The sequence below is a fragment of the Oncorhynchus tshawytscha genome, linkage group LG03 (genome assembly GCF_018296145.1).
Source record: "Oncorhynchus tshawytscha isolate Ot180627B linkage group LG03, Otsh_v2.0, whole genome shotgun sequence".
NCBI lineage: Eukaryota > Metazoa > Chordata > Actinopteri > Salmoniformes > Salmonidae > Oncorhynchus > Oncorhynchus tshawytscha.
In genome coordinates this window covers 42,533,992-42,557,980 of record NC_056431.1, presented here as the reverse complement: position 1 = coordinate 42,557,980, position 23,989 = coordinate 42,533,992, and the positions used below count along the sequence as shown (strand labels likewise).

Sequence of the window (23,989 nt, the reverse complement as noted above, 5' to 3'; positions counted from 1 at the left end):
CATGGGTAACCTGCTGTCTCTACAACCACATGGGTAACCTGCTGTTTCAACAACCACATGGGTAACCTGCTGTTTCAACAACCACATGGGTAACCTGCTGTTTCAACAACCACATGGGTAACCTGCTGTCTCTACAACCACATGGGTAACCTGCTGTCTCTACAACCACGTGGGTAACCTGCTGTCTCTACAACCACGTGGGTAACCTGCTGTCTCTACAACCACGTGGGTAACCTGCTGTCTCTACAACCACGTGGGTAACCTGCTGTCTCTACAACCACGTGGGTAACCTGCTGTCTCTACAACCACATGGGTAACCTGCTGTCTCGTGCTGAGGTGTGCATTCAGCTTGCAGCTGGAGACTTTTTCTTTCTTTTTCCCCCCCTCCACACCAGGACTTAATGTGTTACTCTCCTCACACCACTTAAAGTGCATAAAATAGACACAGTCATGAGGATGACTTAGCATGAGCTAATGTCCCTGTTGCAGAATATAGCCAAAGGCAATTGGGAGCTCACTGCAGTAGGTTGCTATGGAAACCTTTGCATGAACTGCACACAGTCACCTGGGAGGGAGTTCAGTGGCAATGGCAAACCTGGCCTCTGTCCAATGTTCCGTAGATAGATGTTTCAAAAAGCAGGAGAGAAACCTGTTATTTCTTTGATCCGTCTTTCTTTCTTAATACACAACCACAACCACATAATACCCAACCACATAATACCCAACCACAACAACATAATACACAACCACATAATACCCAACCACATAATACACAACCACATAATACACAACCACATAATACACAACCACAACAACATACACATCCAGGCTCCCATAGCACACACTCTCTAAGTCCCCCCCGCACCAACCCACCCACCTACCGTCCTGTCCGCTGCAGCTCCGGACCCCCATGTCCCTCGTCCTCCTCCTCTTCATCCCCTGGGTCTGTGCCGCACTGCGCTGCACTCCTCCTCTTCTCCTGTTTTTCAAAAACCACATCTGTTATTTCTTTCCTTTTTCAAATGAAAGACATTGCTGTGATTTTGTATGTCCACTGATAAAAGACTTGTTTTTAAAGAAGAGGCTAAACTCACTTGAGACGGTACGTTTTTTGGTGGCTCTATTCTTATAGAGGGATCCCACTCCCCCGGTGGCAGGACAGTCACTTGGTCAAGGAACTCATCGATTCCAGCAATCAGATCAGTGCGGTCCTTCGCTTTGTAGGCGACATCATGGAAAACCTTGGAATGAAGAAGAATGGAAATTCAGCCATTAATTGACTGGTTCGTTCAGTCATGCCCAACAACTATGTTCACCATTGGAGAGGCCGTCTTACCTCGTCTGTCATGAGAGTTGCAATGGATCGGCCAATCTCATGGTACTGTGGCCCTTTCCCAAGAGGCCCCAGCAGAATGAACAAGAACCTAACGGAGGAAGATAAAACGAGGGCCACAATAAGAGTCAGACAGAGCGGTGAAGAGACAGTTGGGGTCAGCCCAAAAAGGATTAAGAAGGTCATAACGTTAGTCATAGACAGGAGACCCTAATGACAGACTAATTGGAAGTAGGGTTGCAAAACTCCAGTAACTTTCCCAAAAATCCCAGGTTTCCCAGAAATCTAGGTTGGAGGATACCTCGGATTTCCTACTTATTCCTGATTCCAGGGAATCTTCTAACCCTGATTTCTGGAAAACCTGGGGTTTTTTGAGAAAGTTACTGCAATTTTGCCACAGTCTTTCTAACCTGGTGACGATGGGGACCTCAGCCAGCCCGTTGAGCATGACCGCAGGTGAGAGACGTACGAACGCCACCACAGGTTTGTCTAGGAACTCCGCCTCGCCCACCAACACGTTGGACGCTTCCGCTCCCGGGGGAATCTTCTTCATGAAATGGAGGTCTATCTGCACGGACGCAGGACACAATACGCAGTCATTAGTGGAGCGTTTTTAGACTGAAGTCTAAATGGTGCATTTTACGGTATGAATATCGCAACTTCTCAATCCAAAAACAAGAGCATAGGAAAAGGAATTCAGAGATATGAAATGCATTCGCTAAACAAATATAACTGAATCCCTACTGTTGATCCCTGCTGTGACTAGGGTTGTAAAATTCTGGTTTCTATCACCAAATTCCCAGGATTTCCATTTGCTTGCTTATTCCCTCCTGATTCGGGGAATTGTCCAACCAGGATTACCAGTACTGGAAAACCTGAGAATTTTGGGATAGTAACCAGTATTTTGGAACCTTATGTGTTTTTGTAATTAATATCCTGTTTATGGCTTAAGATAGATAATAGATTTGCCAACTGGACCCTATTTCATATATTTAATAACATTACCATCATAACATACATTTAACCATGTGTTATGATGAAATATTACAGCAGATTGCCATCATCAGCCTAAAGTGGTATTATCAGTTACATAACATTTCCGGAGGTTATCATCTCCTTGATACCCTGTCTGCCTCCGCAGTGACACGTCCATCCAGATCTGAGCCTGCCTGACTGCCTGCTGACTGATCCTCCTATCACTATTCTGCTGCGATCCTGTCTGTCTGCCTGCTGACTGACCCTCCTATCACTATTCTGCTGCGATCCTGTCTGTCTGCCTGCTGACTGACCCTCCTATCACTATTCTGCTGCGATCCTGTCTGTCTGCCTGCTGACTGACCCTCCTATCACTATTCTGCTGCGATCCTGTCTGTCTGCCTGCTGACTGATCCTCCTATCACTATTCTGCTGCGATCCTGTCTGTCTGCCTGCTGACTGATCCACCTATGACTATTCTGCTGCGATCCTGTCTGTCTGCCTGCTGACTGACCCTCCTATCACTATTCTGCTGCGATCCTGTCTGTCTGCCTGCTGACTGAACCTCCTATCACTATTCTGCTGCGATCCTGTCTGTCTGCCTGCTGACTGATCCTCCTATCACTATTCTGCTGCGATCCTGTCTGTCTGCCTGCTGACTGATCCACCTATCACTATTCTGCTGCGATCCTGTCTGTCTGCCTGCTGACTGAACCTCCTATCACTATTCTGCTGCGATCCTGTCTGTCTGCCTGCTGACTGATCCTCCTATCACTATTCTGCTGCGATCCTGTCTGTCTGCCTGCTTTGGAGCTGCACTGCGTCAAATGGAAGTGCTGTAACACAAAGTGGAAGCAGTAGGGGCATCAGAGTCCCAGTTATAAACACCACGCTCATTGCTAACGTAATAGGAATATCATGTGTTGATGGTATTCAGCAAAACTCATCCCATGCCATGTCTAACAGATTGATGCACTTAGCAAATGTAATTTGAATAGTAACATGGGCCAATAAATACATAGTATTGGCTTCTGCCTCCTGACTGAAGAGGATAATGGATAATGACATGCAGCAGATACTGAGGTTAAATACATTATTCATGTCATTTGTATTGATAGATAGTGAAGAAGTGATTGGGATGGGGACATAGACTGGAAAGCAGCAAGGTCAGGGGTTGAACCCATGCCTCCAGGGGCAATGTGTGGTCTGAGGGTACCAGCACTACCACTAGACCAGCCCTTGGCACGACACTGAGGTTAATGGTGGTGTTATCATTATAGTGTACAGTTCAAATACAGGCCTAAGTATGTTAAATAGGCATTTCAAACATCCAGAATATCCGGGACAAACATTACTCTCCATTAAGCTTTGTCTAAAAATATCCGGTTGTATTCTAATTATGGTTCGATTTTGAGCACACTGTCTTTTCTAAAAATGCTTTTGGGGCGAGTTCAACCACATTAGACAGCTCAAATAAAGTATCAGAACAAGAACACAAAAGGCTCTGAACAAAAGGATAGGATTGTCGGATTCAGAGGTGAGACAGACTTTTGCTGTCCTACTATAATCTACAGTAACTAATGGCAGTGTGAGTGAGATGACTGGCCTGCTATGTTTATAGCACGGCTATAATAATAGTTTATGGTTGAAACCATTTTTTCAAGCAATACATGCAAGCAATCAATGAAAATGGAACAGGTTACTGTGTTCATACACACTTGAACTGCCAGAACTGGTATGTTGAGTGTGTCGTACTGTAGTATAGTAATACGTCAAAGCCCGTATTCATAAATCATCTCCGACTTGGGAGTGCTGATCTAGGATTGGTTTAGCCTTTAAAGCATAATGAACAAGAGGGGGGCTGATAGTGAGAATGTCTTACTGTACCTTACTGAAGTCCACAGCGCTGTTCTCTCTGCTCACTTCAGCTTTGCCATCATTGGGGACGGGCAGAGAGGTCTGGGGAGAAATCACCTGACCTGGATCAAACAGAGATGTCCAATAAGTCAACTGCTGAAACCTCTATATCAGACCAACACCAAGGTTTCATGGCAGTGCAGGCGCCAATGGTAATAAATCACAGGGAGAGAGAGCTCTTGGCCTACCGAAATGACCAAAAATGCTTTGGTAATCTATAGATTTGCACTCTAAGGTTGAAGTAATCTGGGATTTATCAGACATTGGCAAAGTACCCTTATTTAGTGCAGATCCCAAGAGAGGACAGAAGATAAAAGCCTAAGTGGGGAGGGATGGAAGTCGTGGATGACCTTGGTGAGGATGGGTGGATGAAGCTTGCCCATTAGGATTTCAGCATTATCATTGTGTCAAGGAGACTGGCCGATGCAAACACGAAATTAGCCCACAGCTGCCAGAGTCGAGCAAGAAGGATTTAAATCCAAAGGATTCATTTTCATTTGTGAGAGGGCACAGATAAATACTCATTTCAGTGTTTGATCCGTTCACGAGCCAGTGGAAACTACCAGTGACTAACGGTTGCATTAGGAATCGAGAGAATCAGAAGTAAAAGCATGCCTTGCAAAGATTCATTTCGACTCATATTTCCACATGAAGTCAATGAGAGGGCTAAGTCTTAAAGCAATTTACAGAGTCGGCTGCTGCTGCCCATGAAGAAGCACCAAAGCGACAAACCCTTTAGATTTAAATGTTAGTACTTGCAATGAGCACGAGGGTGGCGTCACTAACATGGCACTGGTTTTGTTTATTGGTCACGCACTCACTGTTGCCGCTCTTTCAATGAGCTTTTGCATTACTCTACTAGAATGAATGTGCCTGTGACAAACCACTCTGAATTAAAATTACAGCAGAGAATGATTAGCTTAAAGGGTTTTGGGTGTTCTTCATGTTTCAAAAAATTGGCATGTGGAACACTGGCAAAACTTGCTTCCGAAACATAATTCCTGTAAAAGGTGATGGACATTCTCAATGAGGTATCATTCGCTAGAGGACGTAAAGGTTCCTTGTTATTTCACATTGACATTTCAGTCATTTAGCAGACGCTCTTTTCCAGAGCGACTTACGGTAATGAGCGCACACATTTTTTGTGCTTTTGTTCCGTACGGGTCCCCCTGTGGGAAACGAACCCACAACCCTATTATCAGTGAACACCGTTGCTCGGGGCCTTTTCTCTTCTGAATATTGTCCTGTTAACATCTTCTACACTTGTTAGGCCTACACCCTGTCGCCATACTTTAATATAATCTGAAATTAATATATAGTCAATGTTAAGGTCAAGGATAAGTTTAGCAACTCTTTCAAGCAGCACCTTCAACTTTATCCCCGTTGATAGCTACATCTAGACTCTTCCACCGATTTCTCATTGTGCTCGATAAAATACAATGTACGGCTCATATGATATGAGTTATTGTATATATACTATACACTTTCTCGCTTGATGGAATACTACTGACTTCATTAAAGTATCTGAAGTACAGAAAACACAACCTCTAACTATTACTGACGGAAACAACTTTGAGATTACCACCTTTACAAGTTATGTTTTAGGAAGTGCTAGCAGGAGAGAAAGGTTCTGTCAAGGTGTAAGAGTTGCCTGGGTCCGGGTCATCCTCTTTGTCCACGGGCTGGATATAAGTCTGGGTTCTGGGACCCTGTTTCTGTGGTCTGGGGCCTGGTTTTTGAGTGGCTGGAGGAAGGCGGGTGGTGGATGAGGTCGGGAGTGGAGAGGAGATGGAGGAGGAGACACACTGGGGACAACAGAGCGGCCATGGGGTGCAGGGTGTGACCTGCCTGTCACTCCTAGACCCCGCTGCCATAAACGAGCCCCAGAAGGAGGACTTAAAGGTAGAACAGAGTGATGGACCGCCTGCCAGACACACACACACACACATCCACCCACATATACACACAAACAAACGCGCACGCACACACACACAAGGAAACAAGAGAAGAGAGTCACACTGAGACACTGAAAAGAAGGTCATACATGGACAATGTAATGTAGAATGAGAAAAGCATCCACATGGGATGACTGAGAGGACTACTTACAACAAGATTACTTCCAGTTTCAATGTTTCTATGACCAGCAGTACAAAGTGAGGAGAACTGAAGAACGTGCAGTCATCTTGAACCATTAATGTAGCAGCAGTAGGGTTGCTGAATTCTAGGTAACTTTCCCAGAATCCCCAGGTTTTCCAGAAATCCTGGTTGGAGGATTCACGGATTCCCTGCTTATTCCCTCCTGATGCCAGGAATCTTCCAAACAAGATTTCTGGAAAACCTGGGAATTTTGGGAAGGTTAGAGGAATTCTCCAACCCTAAACAGAGGGATGCCTGTTACTGACCGTTCTTGTCCATGGAGTGGGGCTCGGACTGCTTCTTGCCAATGTCAGCGAAGGAGCGGACAATGGGGATGCGGTTGGCCAACTTCTTCTGGTTCTGGTGATGGTGCGTTTTGAGGAGGGTCTCTCTCACCTTCCTCCTCACCTCGTCCCCCAGTGGACCTGTGGTCTCCTGCTGGTCCAACACCATGTCTGACAAACAGGACCACACAGTCAACAGCTCAACAGCAACTAGGAAACCGTCCATTACATTCCGATTGCAATGTTCACAATTGTACATTGAAGATCATAGAACAGGGTCGTATTCACTAGGAACAGAACAGAAGCAAACGAGCCAAAACGGTGAGGGACCTAGCTGCAACTGTCCAATAAGAAATGCTGATTTTTGTTTCACGCAAATCCTTTTGCTACGGTATGCACTAAGGAATACGACAAAGGTGTACGGGGTAATTCCAGATGCCACTCTGTGCTCTACCGTACCTGCTACCTCCTCCACGGAGTTGGCCCTCATGTCGAGCAGCACGACGCCATTGAGGATGCAGCTGCGCAGCTCGAACAGGCTGTGCAGGGACAGCGTGGCCACGTAGGGCTTACTCCAGCGCTCCCCTCCATCCTCCACATCCTCCTCAAACTTCAGCCACCTGCATAAGGCACAAGTGTCCGCACTCTTAGAAAAGAACGTGTGGTCTAGAACTGTAGAAAAGGGCTCTTGTTTTTTCTCACACTTTTTCGCTAATTGTTCCTCTAATGGCACTTTTTTGTTAAACGTCTCTAAAATTGCAGGAGCCATAGAGATGTGTAGTGATCGCTACATTTCAGTCCTCAAATGGCGCCTCCCGTGTTATACAGGCTTTTGGGCACTAGAGATCTCTATACATCTCTATGATCTGAGCGCACCTGCAACCAATTTCCCTTGGTAAATACCTGAGATCCTTTGCAAAAGGGTTCTTTGGCTGTCCCCATAGGAGAAGCCTTTGAAGAACCATTTTTGGTTCCAGAGAGAACCCTTTCGACAGAGGGTTCTAAATGGAACCCAAAAGGGTTCTACCTGGAACCAAAAAGGGTTCTCCTATGGTGACAGCTGAAGAACCCTTTTGGAACCCTTTTTTTTAAGAGTGCAGACCAGTAACACTGAGCCAAGGGACCAGGGGATAGATGACAGCCAGCTGTCTAGCCATCTGGAAGCCATGTGCTGATAGATCTCAGCTTACACTGATGGGGACACCAAGGACACATCAGACATTACCCAAAAGCCTACCCAAATGCATTTCAGCCCAGCTTGAACAAAAAAGGGAATCAGGTGCTCGACTGAGGGACTTGGTTATCCAAAAAAGCATTATTTTATTTTTTTACCATTGGACACTTCAACAGGTGACTTTCCCAAGACAATACAGAATAAGTGTCACTCTGTGTCTGCATAATCCTTTTTTTATTCACAGGACAACTGAACGCCGTACACCGTGGCAGGGACAGACTAACTGAGTGACCAGCTGACTGACTAACTGACAAGCTATGGCAAGTAAAAGCTCTGTCAGTCAATATGTGACGTGACATTTGTGTCTAGATGCACTGTAAGCACAGATAGCACTGCACAACAGGATATTTCTCCAGTCCAGACATTATGCTTGTGTACTACAAGCATAATACTACATTTCCTTTCGAGCTGGGCTCCCATGCATTGCTCATACAGCAGTCTTATAATTAGAGCTTTATATAGCCCATCTCCAAGGTTACACAACAATCTCTCTTTATGTAACGTTAACTCTTTCAGGTAACAGTTGTTTAATGTTTCTGACATTAAGATATTGCAATAAGGAATAAATTATAGATCATAAATCATATTATATATAACAATGTCATCACTTAGCATGATTAAAAAGCAACAGGTTAAAAAACAACCTATGGATTACGTTGGAGTTGACTAAAAGCGTTCAGTAATAACATGGACTTGTCCGTGATTGGCTGATGGGCCAGGGGTGTGTCATGTGACTCCCTACCTGGCGGTTTCCCTCCACTCTGCTTCCTCTCCGTCTTTCAGGCAGATCTCGTCCAGCTCAGTGAAGAGGTCATGGGGGATGTGCTCCTCGTCATCATCCTCTGTGCCCAGGAGGAACTGCACTCTCTGGGATGGCGTGTCTGAAGCACAGGGTCCAGTAAGGTCATCACTTATAGTACTGTCTGCCATACACACCCCCTGACTACGGACCTCTGCAGGACGTTATGCACATGCACTTTCGGGAACTTTGCACATTTGCACTTTTTCACTTTTGTAAAAATAAATATAGCTACTATTTTCATGGGTATATTTCATGAGTATATTTGATGAGTATACGTTGAGTTTTGAATTCAAATGTATATATTTCTTGCGATGTGTAGACAGAATCCCCTCTTTTGAAATGCATTATGCAGCCATACATGTGATTACAGAATCCTATCACTTATAAGATGATAGAAATATGATTGATATACTGTAAGAACAGATGATGAGGAGGAAAATTGCATTATTCTACCCCAAGGTACCAGACACTTTGAATGCTGCTTTGAAATGTGCCAGCCAGCTAGAGTGGCAAGACTCACTGTATGTGGGAGACTCTCTTCCATCCTCCACTCCAGAGTCCCGCTCCCTGCTCCTCTTCCTGTGTCTATGTCCATGATGCCGATGCCTGCGATGGCTCTTCCTTCCCAGGGGGACATGTACCCCGATGTAGAGTGTCCTGTGACCTGGAGGCAGCCATCACAGAGAGAGAAATAAGATTTAGACAAAATAATGGAGGATAAGGTAAGAAGTACACAAGAAGATACATGATTACATTCAGAGAAGTTACTGACTCAGCCTGCTCCTTCTGTTTGTTACTGACTCCTTCTGAGTTACTGACTCCTTCTCTCCTTCTGACTCTGCCTGCTCCTTCTGTTTGTATATATCGGTCAACTTCCAACAGCAATATGCCCACAAAAAAATAAATGATGGGTTACAATTTACTCTACTTAGTTTGTTACTCAATACAGTACATACCGAGTAAAATACCAGCTTACACAGGGCTGTAAAAAATAAAGCATTACCAAATTGAATTAATATACTGTGTCTTCTAATAATCTGGATTCATGCTTCTAAGGTCATGTCACTGGTATTTCATTGAGCGATACCTACAACTCATCTATTTGACATTAAAGAACTGGCATGTATGCAACCCCTTTTACTGATATCATTACTTTGTATCAGTCTAAGTCTAAAAATACATCTCTGGGAATGTTCTTAGCTTCAACATCTGCCACAGAAGTAACATACCGGATTGGGTTCCCTTAAAACCCCTTTAGAGCATCATCTGGTAGGATGAATAAATAATTTAATAAAAACTCACCTAAAAATAGTGAACAGATTTGACATGTAAGCTAATATTTGATATCAAACCGTTTTGATACTTATTTATATTCGATGTCATATTACTGTTAAACTGAGTTACATAAATGGCACAGTTGTCAAAGTAATACAGGAAAAGCAAACTATTGAGTGAAGTACACCAATTGCAAAGTATATTTTACCATCTATAAATGGTAAATATTTGACCGTGTGTGCATGAATATTGTATAGGTAGTTATATAAATATGTCTAATATTCTGTAATTGATGAGTCATTCACACTGGTCTCATCTAGAAACTCAAAACAAACCGTATGGTGTACACAACCAGAGCTGCAGATTGGGGAGGATGAGCAGGCAGAAGGGGTGGACTGTCACCCTGCTGATATCAGTGAGGCTGAATAGATGTGGTGCTGTGACAGTGTGAGGGTAATCCACCCTGACTCCAGCCTGCTCTCTCCTCAGGGAGAAACACAGCTTTGTGAGTGCTCCTTCAGGCCTGGGGCTACGGTGAGGCAGCTAGCAGCCTCTGCTGTTCAAACCAATCCCAGTTATCCCAGCCACGAACACTAGGGTATCAGGACTAATCACTGCCTTCAGTGCTATGATGAATGCATGGCTGGAAATGTAGATGAAATGAATTGTAAGTAACGTCCTTGAAAGCTCCGCATAAATGGTTCTCCAGACTCTTGATACTGTTACTGGAGCTCTGTGCTTTTGTGTGCTCAAGCAGCTCTTTCGTTGCCACCATCTGTAGTCTCATGGGTACGGAGTCCATATTAGGACAGCCTCTGTCTCAGCAGGAGATGCCTCAGTCTAGAAAACAACCTATTCTCTGGATGCCATGTAGGTGGCCTTCGAGTCTTCCTTCCTCAAAACTGAATTAAGGCCTCAAGGCATTGTACTTCATAAAGTTGGTGTACCTTCGAGTTCCTCCTTTTCAAAGTTGGTTTTCAGCATGGACCGGGTTCCACCTCTGTCCACCACAGCCTCTTCATCATTTCTCTGTGAAGGACAGACAGAGTTCTGTCAGTATCTGTTGTTAGAGGATGATTGAAATGGTCAGAAATGGTCTGTCTTTGTTACTTTTCTAATCTTCACACGTCATTATTCTAACGTTTTGTAAAATTTGCATGTGACTTTAGGCTACTGAATATCACTTAAAAAATCTTATCAAAGGTATATCTCTAGTCTAAACCATGGTATTAAGATAGCATGTCCTTGTGTTGATATTTACAGCAGAGAGCATTTTAATAGCGGTTGACCTTTTTTAAAATGTGTTTTTATTATTTAACCTTTACGTAACCAGGAAGAAACCCATAGAGACAAACAATCTCTTCTGTGTGCTTCCTCACTGAGCTCAGTGAATAAACACACTAACCACTTTAATAAGGCAGTTTCCATGGCAACTAATAGCAAGTCTGCTCAACTAATCGAGAAAATACTGTAGTCATAATCGCCAAACACATTGTTGGACAGGCCTCTAAACCAGCCAAGCAGCCAATCAACAACTGAAACCTAAAGTGGTGTAGTAGTGAATATGTGCATTGCTTGACGGCAATTTTGTTCCATAATGGGAACAATTGCAATGTTGAATCCATATAGTGATTACATAGTCATTATCTTCCCCAGGAGAATATATTTTCTTTAAAACAGACTCCATCCATAATACCCAGGAGTCTCGTTAGGCACGGTTGCTTTGAGGTGCAGTGAATCAGACTGATCACAATGCGGTTCATCAGAACGGCACACTGCGCTTGTTGTCTCGGTGCTGCATCAGGCACATAGTAGCCAGGTCACCTAGGCATTTCAATGTGGCCAACTCAATATCTACTAGAAAGTAAACAACAAAGCACTCAAGAGTTTGTTACATGACCAAATGTCGATGACGTACTTCCAGAGTAACAAGAAACATAAACTAGTACGTATGCTGCCCAAGTATTGGGCCAAGAGAAGGTTAAAACAGGGCAACATAACAGAGGGGCTACAGTATATAAGACATTTGTAAGATGGAGGTTAACCTCAGAATACTTCATTAAAGACAGCTGGATAGTAAGGATTTGTGTATGTTTAGCAAAGCCCCAGTCTGAGAGAGCCTCTTCTAAAAACACTTACCACTCAGTCCCATTGTGAATTAACTGTGATGCAGTTACTAAACACAATTTTAACACATTTGGCACCTCACACACAATCCTGCACGGCAAGATGCCTCTGCTAGCCAAAATAATAGATGGAGGAAAGAGAGAGAGAGAGAGAGAGAGAGAGAGAGAGAGAGAGAGAGAGAGAGAGAGAGAGAGAGAGAGAGAGAAAGAGAGAGAGAGAGAGCACGTTGTTGTCGTTTTGGGTACTGGGTGTCACGACATGACAATGTGTTCACAAATCGAATTTCAAAAGATTTCCCCTCGAAACCCTAGGAATTACAATCTCCAACTGAGCAGTCTTCATGCTGAACAGACTTTGTCCAGATGTGGTGTATTATTAATGTCTATTACAGACTCACATTGACAAATCTTCCACTCCCAAACATGACAGTGATAATAATTCTCAAGGTTGTGAGCAGGTGCAACAGCAATAAATAAGTGACTTATGCTTTGTCATTGTTATGACTTGGGTTATGGTCTCAGGATGGCTGTTGTAGTCCAAATGTTATGTTGCTATTAGCAAACCATAAGAACCTATGAATAGCTGAGATGGCCAGGAAATCCAACAACCCAAGAACTTCAAGCTGTCTCACCCCTGCTTGAGTGGAACACAAACCCTATAGTGTTCCATCTAAATTAGAGGTCGACCGATTAATCGTAATGGCCGATTAATTAGGGCCGTTTCAAGTTTTCATAACAATCGGAAATCTGTATTTTTGGACACCGATTTTGCCCCAAAAATATATAGATATTTTTTTTTACACCTTTATATAATCTTTATTTAACTAGGCAAGTCAGTTAAGAACACATTCTTATTTTCAATGACGGCCTAGGAACGGTGGGTTAACTGCCTCATTCAGTGCAGAAAGACGGATTTTCACCTTGTCAGCTCGGGAGATCCAATCTTGCAACCTTACAGTTAACTAGTCCTTGTGCACTCCGCAAGGAGACTGCCTGTTACGCGAATGCAGTAAGCCAAGGTAAGTTGCTAGCTAGCATTAAACTTATCTTATAAAATCAATCAATCATAATCACTAATTAACTACACATGGTTGATGATATTACTAGATATTATCTAGCGTGTCCTGCGTTGCATATAATCTGACTGAGCATACAAGCATACAAGTATCTGACTGAGCGGTGGTAGGCAGAAGCAGGCGCGTAAACATTCATTCAAACAGCACTTTTGTGCGTTTTGCCAGCAGCTCTTCATTGTGCGTCAAGCATTGCGCTGTTTATGACTTCAAGCCTATCAACTCCCGAGATGAGGCTGGTGTAACCGAAGTGAAATGGCTAGATAGTTAGCGCGCGCTAATAGCGTTTCAAACGTCACTCGCTCTGAGCCTGTGATTGTTTCCCTTGCTCTTCATGGGTAACGCTGCTTCGAGGGGGGCTGTTGTCGTTGTGTTCCTGGGTCGAGCCCAGGGAAGAGTGAGGAGAGGGATGGAAGCTATACGGTTACACTGGCAATACTAAAGTGCCTATAAGAACATCCAATAGTCAAAGGTTAATGAAATACAAATGGTATAGAGGGAAATAGTCCTATAATTTCTATAATAACTCCAACCTAAAACTTCTTAACTGGGAATATTGAAGATGTTCTCATATGTTCTCATGTTCTGAGCTAGGAACATATTGCACTTTTACTTTCTTCTCCAAAACTTTGTTTTTGCATTATTTAAACCAAATTGAACATGTTTCATTATTTATTTGAGGCTAAATTGATTTTATTTATGTATTATATTAAGTTAAAATAAGTGTTCATTCAGTATTGTTGTAATTATCATTATTACAAATACATTTTAAAAATCGTCCGATTAATCGGTATCGGCTTTTTTCGTCCTCCAATAATCGTTATCGGCGCTGAAAAATCATAATCGGTCGACCTCTAATCTAAATGCAAGTACTTCTGCTAGTACTGTTGCTCTATCACGACCTGCTGTATCCCCAGACACACAGCTGGCCTGACAAGGCCACTAAATCATCAGAGCTTTGCTCAAGCCTTCACAGTAGTTCACAGCTCTCCGTTTTAACAAGCCTTATTTAGTGCCTTCCAGTCACTTACTACGCTACTAAGTGCAATTGCTAATGTGTGCATGTGGCAGCTTGGAGGACATATGACCAGAACTCCTAGGAAATGGGGGAGGGTGGTACTGCAGGAAGAGGCAGGAGCGTGCACGTCACCAGCCCACTCAGTGACGTCCGCAAGAGATACATACACTGCCTGTCTGTCGGGCCTCAAGGGCACCTTTGAAGAGACAGCTGAGACAGCTGAGAGAGAGAGAGAGAAAGAGAGAGGACATATGAAGATATATTTCTTTAAACAGCTAGCAGGTGGAGCGAGTGAACTGTGGGAAGGCTAGTAAATGCAGCACTTCAATGATACTGCCCCCTACAAAGTGCCATTGGATGCTGTGTTTTTGTCCGTCTTGCTTGACGGGTCTACACTTTGATTGGTTTATCAGTATTGACTGTCAGCAACACACTGTAGCATTGGATAGGCCTGCATACGTTTGAAGGATCCGGTAGTTTGTTGTGCCATATGCTCTACATTTGAGTCACCTCTCACACAGACACACAGACACAGTCACAGACACACACACACACACACACACACACACACACACACACACACACACAGGCTCACAGACATGAGAGCACGTCTTTCAAAAGAAAAGCATTTTATGCCATAAAAATAAATGACTTTTAATCTGTATAAAACATAATCCAGGTCCTGCTTCTCTTGACATAAATACTATTATTCCAATCTCACCCTGTCCATGTGACCCCAAAAGCTGTCTTCTTATATTTAGTGGGGAAATGGGCAGAATCGAAAGCAACAGGACTACTATCCATGTCTCTGACCATAGGACCAGTAACAATCCCCGGATAATGTTACATGGCGACGGAAGTGGAGCTGATATTGGGTGAAGGTTGTGCAATGTAACAGCAATATTTAGACTTAGGGATGCCACCCATTCGATAAAATACGGAACGGTTCCGTATTTCACTGAAAGAATACACGTTTTGTTTTCAAAATTATAGTTTCCAGGTTTGACCATGTTAATGGCCTAAGACTCGTATTTCGGTGTGTTTATTATATTATAATTAAGTCTATGATTTGATATTCGATAGCGCAGTCTGACTGAGCGGTGGTAGTCAGCAGCAGGCCCGTAAGCATTGATTCAAAAAGCACTTTACTGCATTTGCCAGCAGCGCTAAGCAATGCTTGAAGCACAGGGCTATTGACTTCAAACCTATCAACTCCCGAGATTAGCCTGGCAATACTATAGTTGTCAGCGTCGTGTGTATAGGTGGCAGGGAAGTCAGGCGCAGGAGTGAAAATGGAGTGAAAATGGAGTCTTTTAATAATTGACCACGTAACATGCTTCATAACACTAAAATGTACAGACATAAACAAACATGGGTACGAGGACCCGACGCGCACCTATACAACATAAAACTACACTGACAATAAAACCATCTCTGACAAAGACATCATGGGAGCAGAGGGTTAAACAGAGGGTTAAATACACAACAGGTAATGAGTGGGATTGGAAACAGGTGTGTGGGAAGACAAGACAAAACCAATGGAAAATGAGAAATGGATCAAAGATGGCTAGAAGACCGGTGACGTCGACCGCCGAGCACCGCCCGAACAAGGAGAGGCAACGACTTCGGCAGAAGTCGTGACAATAGTGCCTATAAGAATATCCAATAGTCAAAGGTATATGAAATACAAATGGTATAGAGATAAATTGTTGGTTGACTTAAACGTTAGCTTTTTTACATGGCACATATTGCACTTTTACTTTCTTCTCCAACACTGTGTTTTTGCATTATTTAAACCAAATTGAACATGTTTCATTATTTATTTGAGACTAAATAGATTTTATTTATGTTTAAATTAAGATCAAATAAAAGTGTTCATTGTTCATTCAGTATTGTTGTAATTGTCATTATTACAAATATATATAAAAATAGTCCGATTAATAGGCTTTTTCTGGTCCTCCAATAATCAGTATCGGCATTGAAAAATCATAATCGGTCGACCTCTACCTCCCAGACTCAGGAAAACCCTAGGGGTTTTTCAATCTCGTGAGATACTTTATTCCGTCTTATTCTGAAATAGCTTTATAGGATTGACGAAAGGGAGGAGGGGTCACAAAAAAATAGAGTGGAGTTAATAGTGTGAGGAAGCGTTTGTCAAGCTAAAGAAGCAATTGTGTCAGGCACCAGCATCGGGGTTGCCAAACCTAAAAGTACCTTTTACATTTTATACAAAAAACGATGAATGAGTGGGTGGGGGGACAGTGGCCTACCTGTGAACAGAAGTTATCATGTTTTGTTTTGTCTATAATTTAAAACCTTTCATTCACCTGGTAAAGTAACGTTAGACAGAAAGAGAAAGAGTATAGTAGAGATTGTAGAGGGAAACAAGTGTTAAAGTGGAAGAGAAATGTACTGGGTGATGGTGATTGAGAGGGCTTCTGAGTTAAAGGAAACAGAGATGTAGATTAATTGGAAAGTAAAATGGTTTAAGATTTAGCAAAGTGAAAACTAATGAAATGTTTATTTTCTATTTTAGGAGAGGATGGGGACAGCCGTCCCTATCTCTCTCTTTGAAATGTTTCCCAATTGGGAGAACAGTTAGTGAAATTCTGCAGTTTTATAAAGTATAAACATACCTGATCCGGCCGTAGAGGGAGCTCCCAAATAAGTAAGGCCTGACCATTGGTTTGTTTGTTTTTGCCCTATGTTTTAAAAAACACACCAGCACACAACCCACCGGTTATGAAAATTTGTTATTGGTGTTAATACCGCGTTTGATTTATTGTGTGGGGTCTTTTTAATTTGGTTGTAAACTGGGTACGCAGAATGATAGAACTATTTGAAATGGTTTTAAATGGTTTCGGAAGTACAGGGAAAGAAAATACTTAATAGGGCTGACTGACCTCTGACCTCTGTTCTGACTTCCTGGTGAGACCTAATCACCCTAACTAGAAAGACTAAAGACATTGGGTGAGTTTAAAATGGGCTATGTAAACACTATATTTAGGAAGAAGTTTATAATCTAGCAATAGTCCTATGTGTGATTCAGAACACAAAGAAGAGAGAGAGAGCGCTGCCCCTGAATGAGGGACACCTGTCTCTAGTCTATTTTACCATTACCTCATGGTATATCATTATTTCCTTAATGGAGTTATCAAGAGTTGTAATTCTAATTCGATGTTTTATTCTAATTTATTTATTTTTGATTTAACAGGAAGTGTTGTTTTTTAAATTACCGGTCCCCTGGGGCCCTTTGGTAAATGTGCAAATTTGTTTCTTCACATGTCTGCCTATATAAAGGACAAAATATATTTTGGTTATGGTTGACAGTTACTACAAAAAGTTTTTCCCACCTCAAGTGATATATGTGTAGTTTTTTCCACACCTCTAGTTTTATATGAAGAAGTGTATTGCTATTGTTGTTTGTTTGTTTTTGTCTTGCTTAAATAGCAAATCTCACCAGATTGGGTCTGCTGGATTGTTGTGATTTCTTCCTAAAGGTTAGCTCTCTAACTCCCTGAGCCGGCGAAATTGCAGCGAGATCACCAAGATGATAGCGGAGTATAAGCCAATTTGGAGAAACATTGTTTAAACTGTGTATTGTTATTCTCTTCGACATTTGTTTTAGAAATCTGTATTAAGAATATTGGTAGTAGTCATAAATTTGTCACACAGTAAATCATTTGTCTGGATTTCCTGAATCAGAAATGCCCTAAACTAAACTGTTCTTCTATGCTAGCTAGTAGCTGAAGTAACACCTGCCAGGTCAGCTCTAGCCTCTAGTTATCTGTCAGATAGTAATAATAGCCACCTCATACCGCTAACGAACAGCCTTTTTTTTGTCCTGTTTCAGAAGTAAATACATTTGGCTACCTTTGATGTCCTGTTAGAGGAAGAGCTGGCCAAAGGTTGGCTAACGTTAGCTATTATTTTTGCCTCAATCTCACTAGACCTGAATCAAACGATGAAACCGTCAGTCAAACAATTTAATGTGAGTTTTATTAGTCAGTATGGCAATGTAACGTTATTGATCTGTCAGTTTCCCTAGCTAATTCCCTACTTTTCACACTGACATAGTAATAAACAGCTCTAACATTACAGGCTTCACTGACATGGTGCACAGCAGAGGTCTGCGTGGACCGATTTCTTCATCCCGCTCCTGCCCGCCCCCGCTGGCTTTCTGTCTGCCTCACCTGTTACCACAAAAACTGGTCCCAAACCCAACCGCAATCCCACAATGTTATTTTAGGCATATGTGACGCAGCTCACTTGCCAGCCAAGGTCCTAGCAATTTTGCGGCCTATAGGCAATATCAAAAGCAAATAAATAACTTAAGAAATAAGTTAAATTACCAGAGATTCTCACATCGGCCTTATATTGTATTACTGGGCTATATCAGCCAATATGCTAGATGTAGTTTGAAGAGAGCAGAGTACTTACATTTCCTTGGAAAGATAACTTCCCTGTGCTTCTCTGCCCTTGCATAGGCTATAGCCTACTCTATTTAATTGACACGCACACCTGATCTCGCAGGTATGGCTACTGAACTGGAAGCAGCAAGAATGATGACAGCAACACTTGCTACATGTTGCATAGGACTACAGAATAAAGCCTACCTTTCAGGAGGAAGATTTGCAAGCAGAGACAAATAAATGGGTAATCAATACTTACTGAAAATGAAAAGGCGCAACGCTCACTTTTCATTACACGTGGTAACACCATATAATGAGTCCATTGGTTTAATCGCCCAAACACAACATAATGATATCTTTTCAATTTAGTTATTTCAACAACGAGTTAATCCAATAGTAAAAAATCTAAGATACATGTTTCAAAATTGAGCTTTGAATGTAGTATGCTATAGTACTGTAAATTGCGGGTCGTATGCTCATGGGGATGGCAATCATACATCATCCACCTGTAATGTAATCTTGTATTGTATTTTATAGTATTGTCTTATGCTTATGTATTGTAGTGGTACTGTACGTGGCTCAGTTCACAAGAGCATGGCACTAGCAACACCAGATTTGTGGGTTTTATTCCCACTGGGGTCACATACCAAAATGTGTGGACTGTTGTCACTTTGGATAAAGGTGTCTGCTACGTAGATGGCATATATTACATTATTACAGTACTGTATTGTCCAATGCAATTTTAGTAAAGCAGTGTGTATAGGTTTACCAAACATTTAAGTGATCATCAATTAAGTGCAATCGGATTAACTAAAAGTAAGATGTATTTTAACAAAAGAGAAGAGAATCATAGCAAAAGTAATGAGAGCATTGCGTGGTGAAAGGCAATTACTTTATATGAACATATATTGCAATGTCAAACATGTATATTCTAGATGAAAAAGTGACTATGATTTTGTGTGTTGTACGTAGTCTATTGAACATGTGCTTAGAGTTTTGAAACAAGCCTTTTTGACTTGCTGTTTTGAGTTTTGTATTAAGAGTTGTGAAAATGTACCACATACTTGTGAACATTGGACCCAGTGACTGAAAAAAACTGCACTCAATAAACTGACGCCAATTTAACAGGTTATACTACATACACTTGAAATACATTCATAGAAATTGCTTAACATTTTTAAATAGAAGAGTTTGACATAAAGCACCATGTACGCGGTACAAATATTTAGAGACATTGCCAAGAATTAGCCTCTTGTACAGAACGTGTACACTAAGAATGATGAAATCAGCTTTATTTTGATGCTGTTCACTAAGACGGTCGGAAACTCAGATGAAACCTACTTTTTTAGTGACAAAAATAAGTCGATTTTTGTCTAGAGTATAAAGCCAAACAAGTGGGGGAAAAACTTGCTGGCATCAAAAAGCTAAATTTAGCTTAGAATACAGCAGTACTGTACTGATTCTTCAGTCAGGACTATGCCCTCTCACACAAAACATACACTTGTGGGATGATGTCACGTGTGTGAATGGGTGGAGGGACAGTGTAATGACAAAAAAAAAACACAAACCAAGTACTTTAGACCAGGGCCCAGTATTTCTTTTACTTTATGGTTTGTCTTGCCACATGCTTAACTGAAACCTGTTTCGGACATCAGAAACTCTGATCCAGGACGTCTACGCTCAGCTTACTGATGCTGAACCTTCTTGTAGAAGAAGGCGGCTCAGCGTCAGCAAGCTGCACGTCAACACCCTGGACCAGAGCTAGGACACCAGGGCCAATTTGGATGCTGAAGGACACTGCTGTCCATCCACAGCTGTAGTGGCACACGGGTCAGACTCCATGGCCAAGGCCCAGGGTGATAATCTGAATGCTAATACACAGGAGGGATCAAAGTCTGTGCAGTGCTACAGGATTAAAGTACAACACTGCACATTTTGTTTTGCGATACATTACATTAGCCTACATTAAAATGAGCCGTTACTGTATTCTGTTACTGCTTCCCGAAGTGTGTTTAAGTTTTGCCGTGTATAGCCTTCTTTGCTGTCTGTAGGCCAATGCATATGTTGTGGTGCGTGTAGAGAGTTAAAGTAGTGTACAACTGTTTTAGGGTTCATCTAACTGTTCTCCAGAAGCAATGGCTTGTGACCTACTTTCACACTCTAGAACACCTCTCAATGTGCGGGGTTTCGGACTAACCTGGTGGGCTATATCCAAAACTCCTAATGAGAATGACATAAGTGCATAGAAGCATGACATACTGTAGGAATGAGGAACGAGAGTAAAAAGACGACCAAAGGTCGGTAGGCTACAATACATGTCCTGAACAACAGTGGTGAAAATAGGGAGTGTGATGATGATAATGAATAGGGTTGGCCTAACTCACACTGTTTGAGTGGCGTGCGCTCAAAGCAAAGCCATCTTTTAAGGGCAGAGGACTGGAGGATTGCTGGGGGCAGCCAAAGTGATTTCATTGGACGAGGGGTCTGATCCCTGCATATGGCAATGGTCACTCTGGCAGCATCAGCACCAGGCCAGCAGCGTCATAATAATGACAACAACACTGTGCTCAGATGAGCTCAGCTTGGCATAGAACACAACTTACATAGTACAGTGAATACAGTCTTGTTCAACTTCCAATCACTTTTCCCCAACAAAGTTGGCACATCTCAAAGACTCAAGAAAGACATCCAAGGGACAGAGACCGAATAGGCTTTGTATACAAAATTGCCGTTGCTGGTGCAGAGTAAACATGAGTGCACTTATCTCCTTTCCTGCATCCCAGGAATCAATGGCTGACACAGCAGGATAGGCTCTCTACTCTCTCTGTTCCCCTCTCTCCTCTCTCTTCTCTCTCCACTTTCCACTCTCCTCTCTCCATTCTCCGCTCTTTCCTCTATCTCTCTCCTCTCTCCACTCTCATCTCTCTTCTCTATTCTCTCCCATCTCCTCTCTCTCCTCTCCTCTCTCTTCTTTCCTTATTCCTCGCTCTTCTCTCCTCTCTCTTCTCTCCTTTCTCCTCTCTGCTCTCTCCTCATTCCTTTCTCTCTTCTCTGCCACCTGTCCTCTACTGTATCGCTCTCCTATCTCCTCCTATCTCTCAGAGTTAACATTGTACACTTACATACAACGTTAACTCTGCCATTAAACTAAAGCCATTCAAATAGTGCGTCCTTGTGTTAAATTTGCCCTTTGACAGGTCATTAAAGAACAGGATACTGCATGCATGATGAAGTCAAGCTGTTTGACATTGAGGTGCACAGATATTTCCAGAAAGGCTATCAGCAGCACCAACAAACACCAGCATCAAACACACATCCTTTAACCTTAGATAACCTTAAGAACACCCGGAGATGAAAGAAACTCCCAAACACAGAGCAGAGAACAGAGCATACCTTTACAGAGTAAACAGAGCACAGGCATACCTTTACAGAGTAAACAGAGCACAGGCATACCTTTAAAGAATAAAAGCGACTGTTGGGATCCAAGCCTCCAGCAGAATGCATGACCTTTCCCTTTCCTCTTGTAGTTAAGAGTGCTGCTGTGCCGAAGAGAGGAGGCTGAGCCGAGCTGAGCTCCGTAGCACCAGCGTGCCTCTGCTGCCGGGACAGGCACACACGCGGCTAAGCAATCTACCCTCTCAACATGCCAGGAACCGACTTACAAACGCACCACTCGCTGCCTCTGTTGATTCAGCCATTTATCCACCAATCCAGCATGAGATTACAGCAGTGACATCACTGGTGTCCAGCCTCTTATCTAAGAGGGAGCTAGCTGGTGCTAAGCCACTGTGTTTCCCTCTTTTGTATGGCTTTCAGTGTATAGCCCCTGTAGCAGCAGCTTGCCATCGCTGCACTGCTCCATACCGCACCGCAGAGCACAGAGCATCGCCTTGCGCCTCCCCTGGGGCTGCTGGGAGAGTTCCCAGTATCTGCAGCATGACCTGTCAGCTCAGCCACTCTGGCCTGACCTTGATCTCTCTCTCTCTCTCCCCCTCTCTCTCTCTCTTTCTCCGTGCTGATTGGAGCTCAGGTAAGCCAAGGGGCAATACAAAAGATGGAAAGCCATCTCACCAATGTAGCCAACTAAAACCCTTCTGTGCAGTGTAGGGGCCTAACTTCATTATTGTAAATGCTGCATTGACTCCCAGTACCAGAACAATATTTGTCTGTGTATAACTGCCAGGATGGAACAAGGACAACACTGACACTGACAATGAAGGAATTCAATTGTTAAGGATTGATTCTATGAATCTATTGTAGTCACACTGGGATGTGCTTCGACAGAGAGACCAGTGAACATTTTCAAGCACTTTAAAAATAAATCAGAGGGTTAACTTACCACGCTTCTGCGTCCAGGAGTTGACACCTGAAAAGACAATATTGTCATTATCAGCATTTTTTAGGCAAGCAAGAACATGGTATGAAACCTAACAACTTCAAACAGGGATCTTGATCCAGGAGGGGGTTGAACATCTCTGCTGTAACCAAGAATCTTGATCTTTGACATGTAACCACTTAGCTAGCAAGTTAGCCAACCAAATGCATAGCTGGAGCCCTGAGCTGGATATAATTTACTTGACACATCTTAGATTTCTTATAGTTATACTTCATTTGTGGTTATAGGTAGTGGTGTAGCACGATACCCCCCGCAGCCCCCGCGGTACTGAAAATCATACCGTCGCTATTTCAAAATACCCCGGTATGAACAGTATATCGCCCCTGCCTAATAGGGTGTAATGTGGGATGCGGCCTGGTATTCAAAGAGGCTTTTGGAGGCAAAGATGTCCACAAATGCTTTACCTGTGGTTCATCAATCAAATCCGTTTGAGCCACCGGGTCTTCTCAGCAGGGTTGAGGACAGCGAGTGAATTACTTTAGGCCAAATATCTGCCAAGGGGGAGCCCGGCATATAGATAGCTTTGAGCAACTACCGGACTAGAACATAATGAAAGAATATCCAGTATATATGATGATGATGCCTCTGAATATGAGTTTTATATATATGAATGCAGCGAAGCCATGTGTGCATATTTCTTTACACTCCACTAACATGTTATGTAGAAAAGGAGGATGCTCTCATTACAGGTAACCGATGAAGACGCAGGCCCAGTGCAGTCAAAATGCTGTCTTTCCTGTGTTTTGTATCATATTGTAGAGCTGATGAACAGCTGATGAAACTAACACTGTAAAAGTGTGAAGGGATTTGACCAGTGTTAGCTGCTGGTTGGTTGAAAATACAATCTACACAGGACTTTCTGATTGGCTGAGGTGCGTTCAGTTCACTTGAACGCTCGCTACTTTGCGGTACGGTTTGTACTGAACAACACGTTTCCCCAAAACGTTCTTGTACATTCTTAAAGTGGAAAGTCTATTTCATAGACTTTGAGGTACGTTGGCTCCTGAT

The 23,989-nt window shown here is 42.7% G+C and overlaps 1 protein-coding gene across 4 annotated transcripts in view; it reads right to left on the bottom strand.

The window, feature by feature from the left end:
* LOC112236048 (sodium-driven chloride bicarbonate exchanger) overlaps positions 1–23,989 on the bottom strand; it is a 39,916-nt gene that overhangs the window by 12,606 nt on the left and 3,321 nt on the right. For 3 of the 4 annotated variants that reach the window (XM_024404632.2, XM_024404640.2, XM_024404649.2), the window contains exons 2-12: positions 22,925–22,951; positions 10,904–10,985; positions 9,202–9,345; positions 8,622–8,760; positions 7,105–7,265; positions 6,628–6,816; positions 4,196–4,287; positions 1,744–1,901; positions 1,337–1,424; positions 1,095–1,241; positions 882–979 (exon numbers count right to left, since the gene is read on the bottom strand). In XM_024404632.2, the coding sequence (XP_024260400.1) occupies positions 882–979; positions 1,095–1,241; positions 1,337–1,424; positions 1,744–1,901; positions 4,196–4,287; positions 6,628–6,816; positions 7,105–7,265; positions 8,622–8,760; positions 9,202–9,345; positions 10,904–10,985; positions 22,925–22,951 (1,325 nt within the window). Of the gene's footprint in view, positions 1–881; positions 980–1,094; positions 1,242–1,336; positions 1,425–1,743; positions 1,902–4,195; positions 4,288–6,627; positions 6,817–7,104; positions 7,266–8,621; positions 8,761–9,201; positions 9,346–10,903; positions 10,986–22,038; positions 22,403–22,924; positions 22,952–23,989 lie in introns of those variants that run through there. The other variant, XM_024404655.2, reaches the window with a different exon arrangement.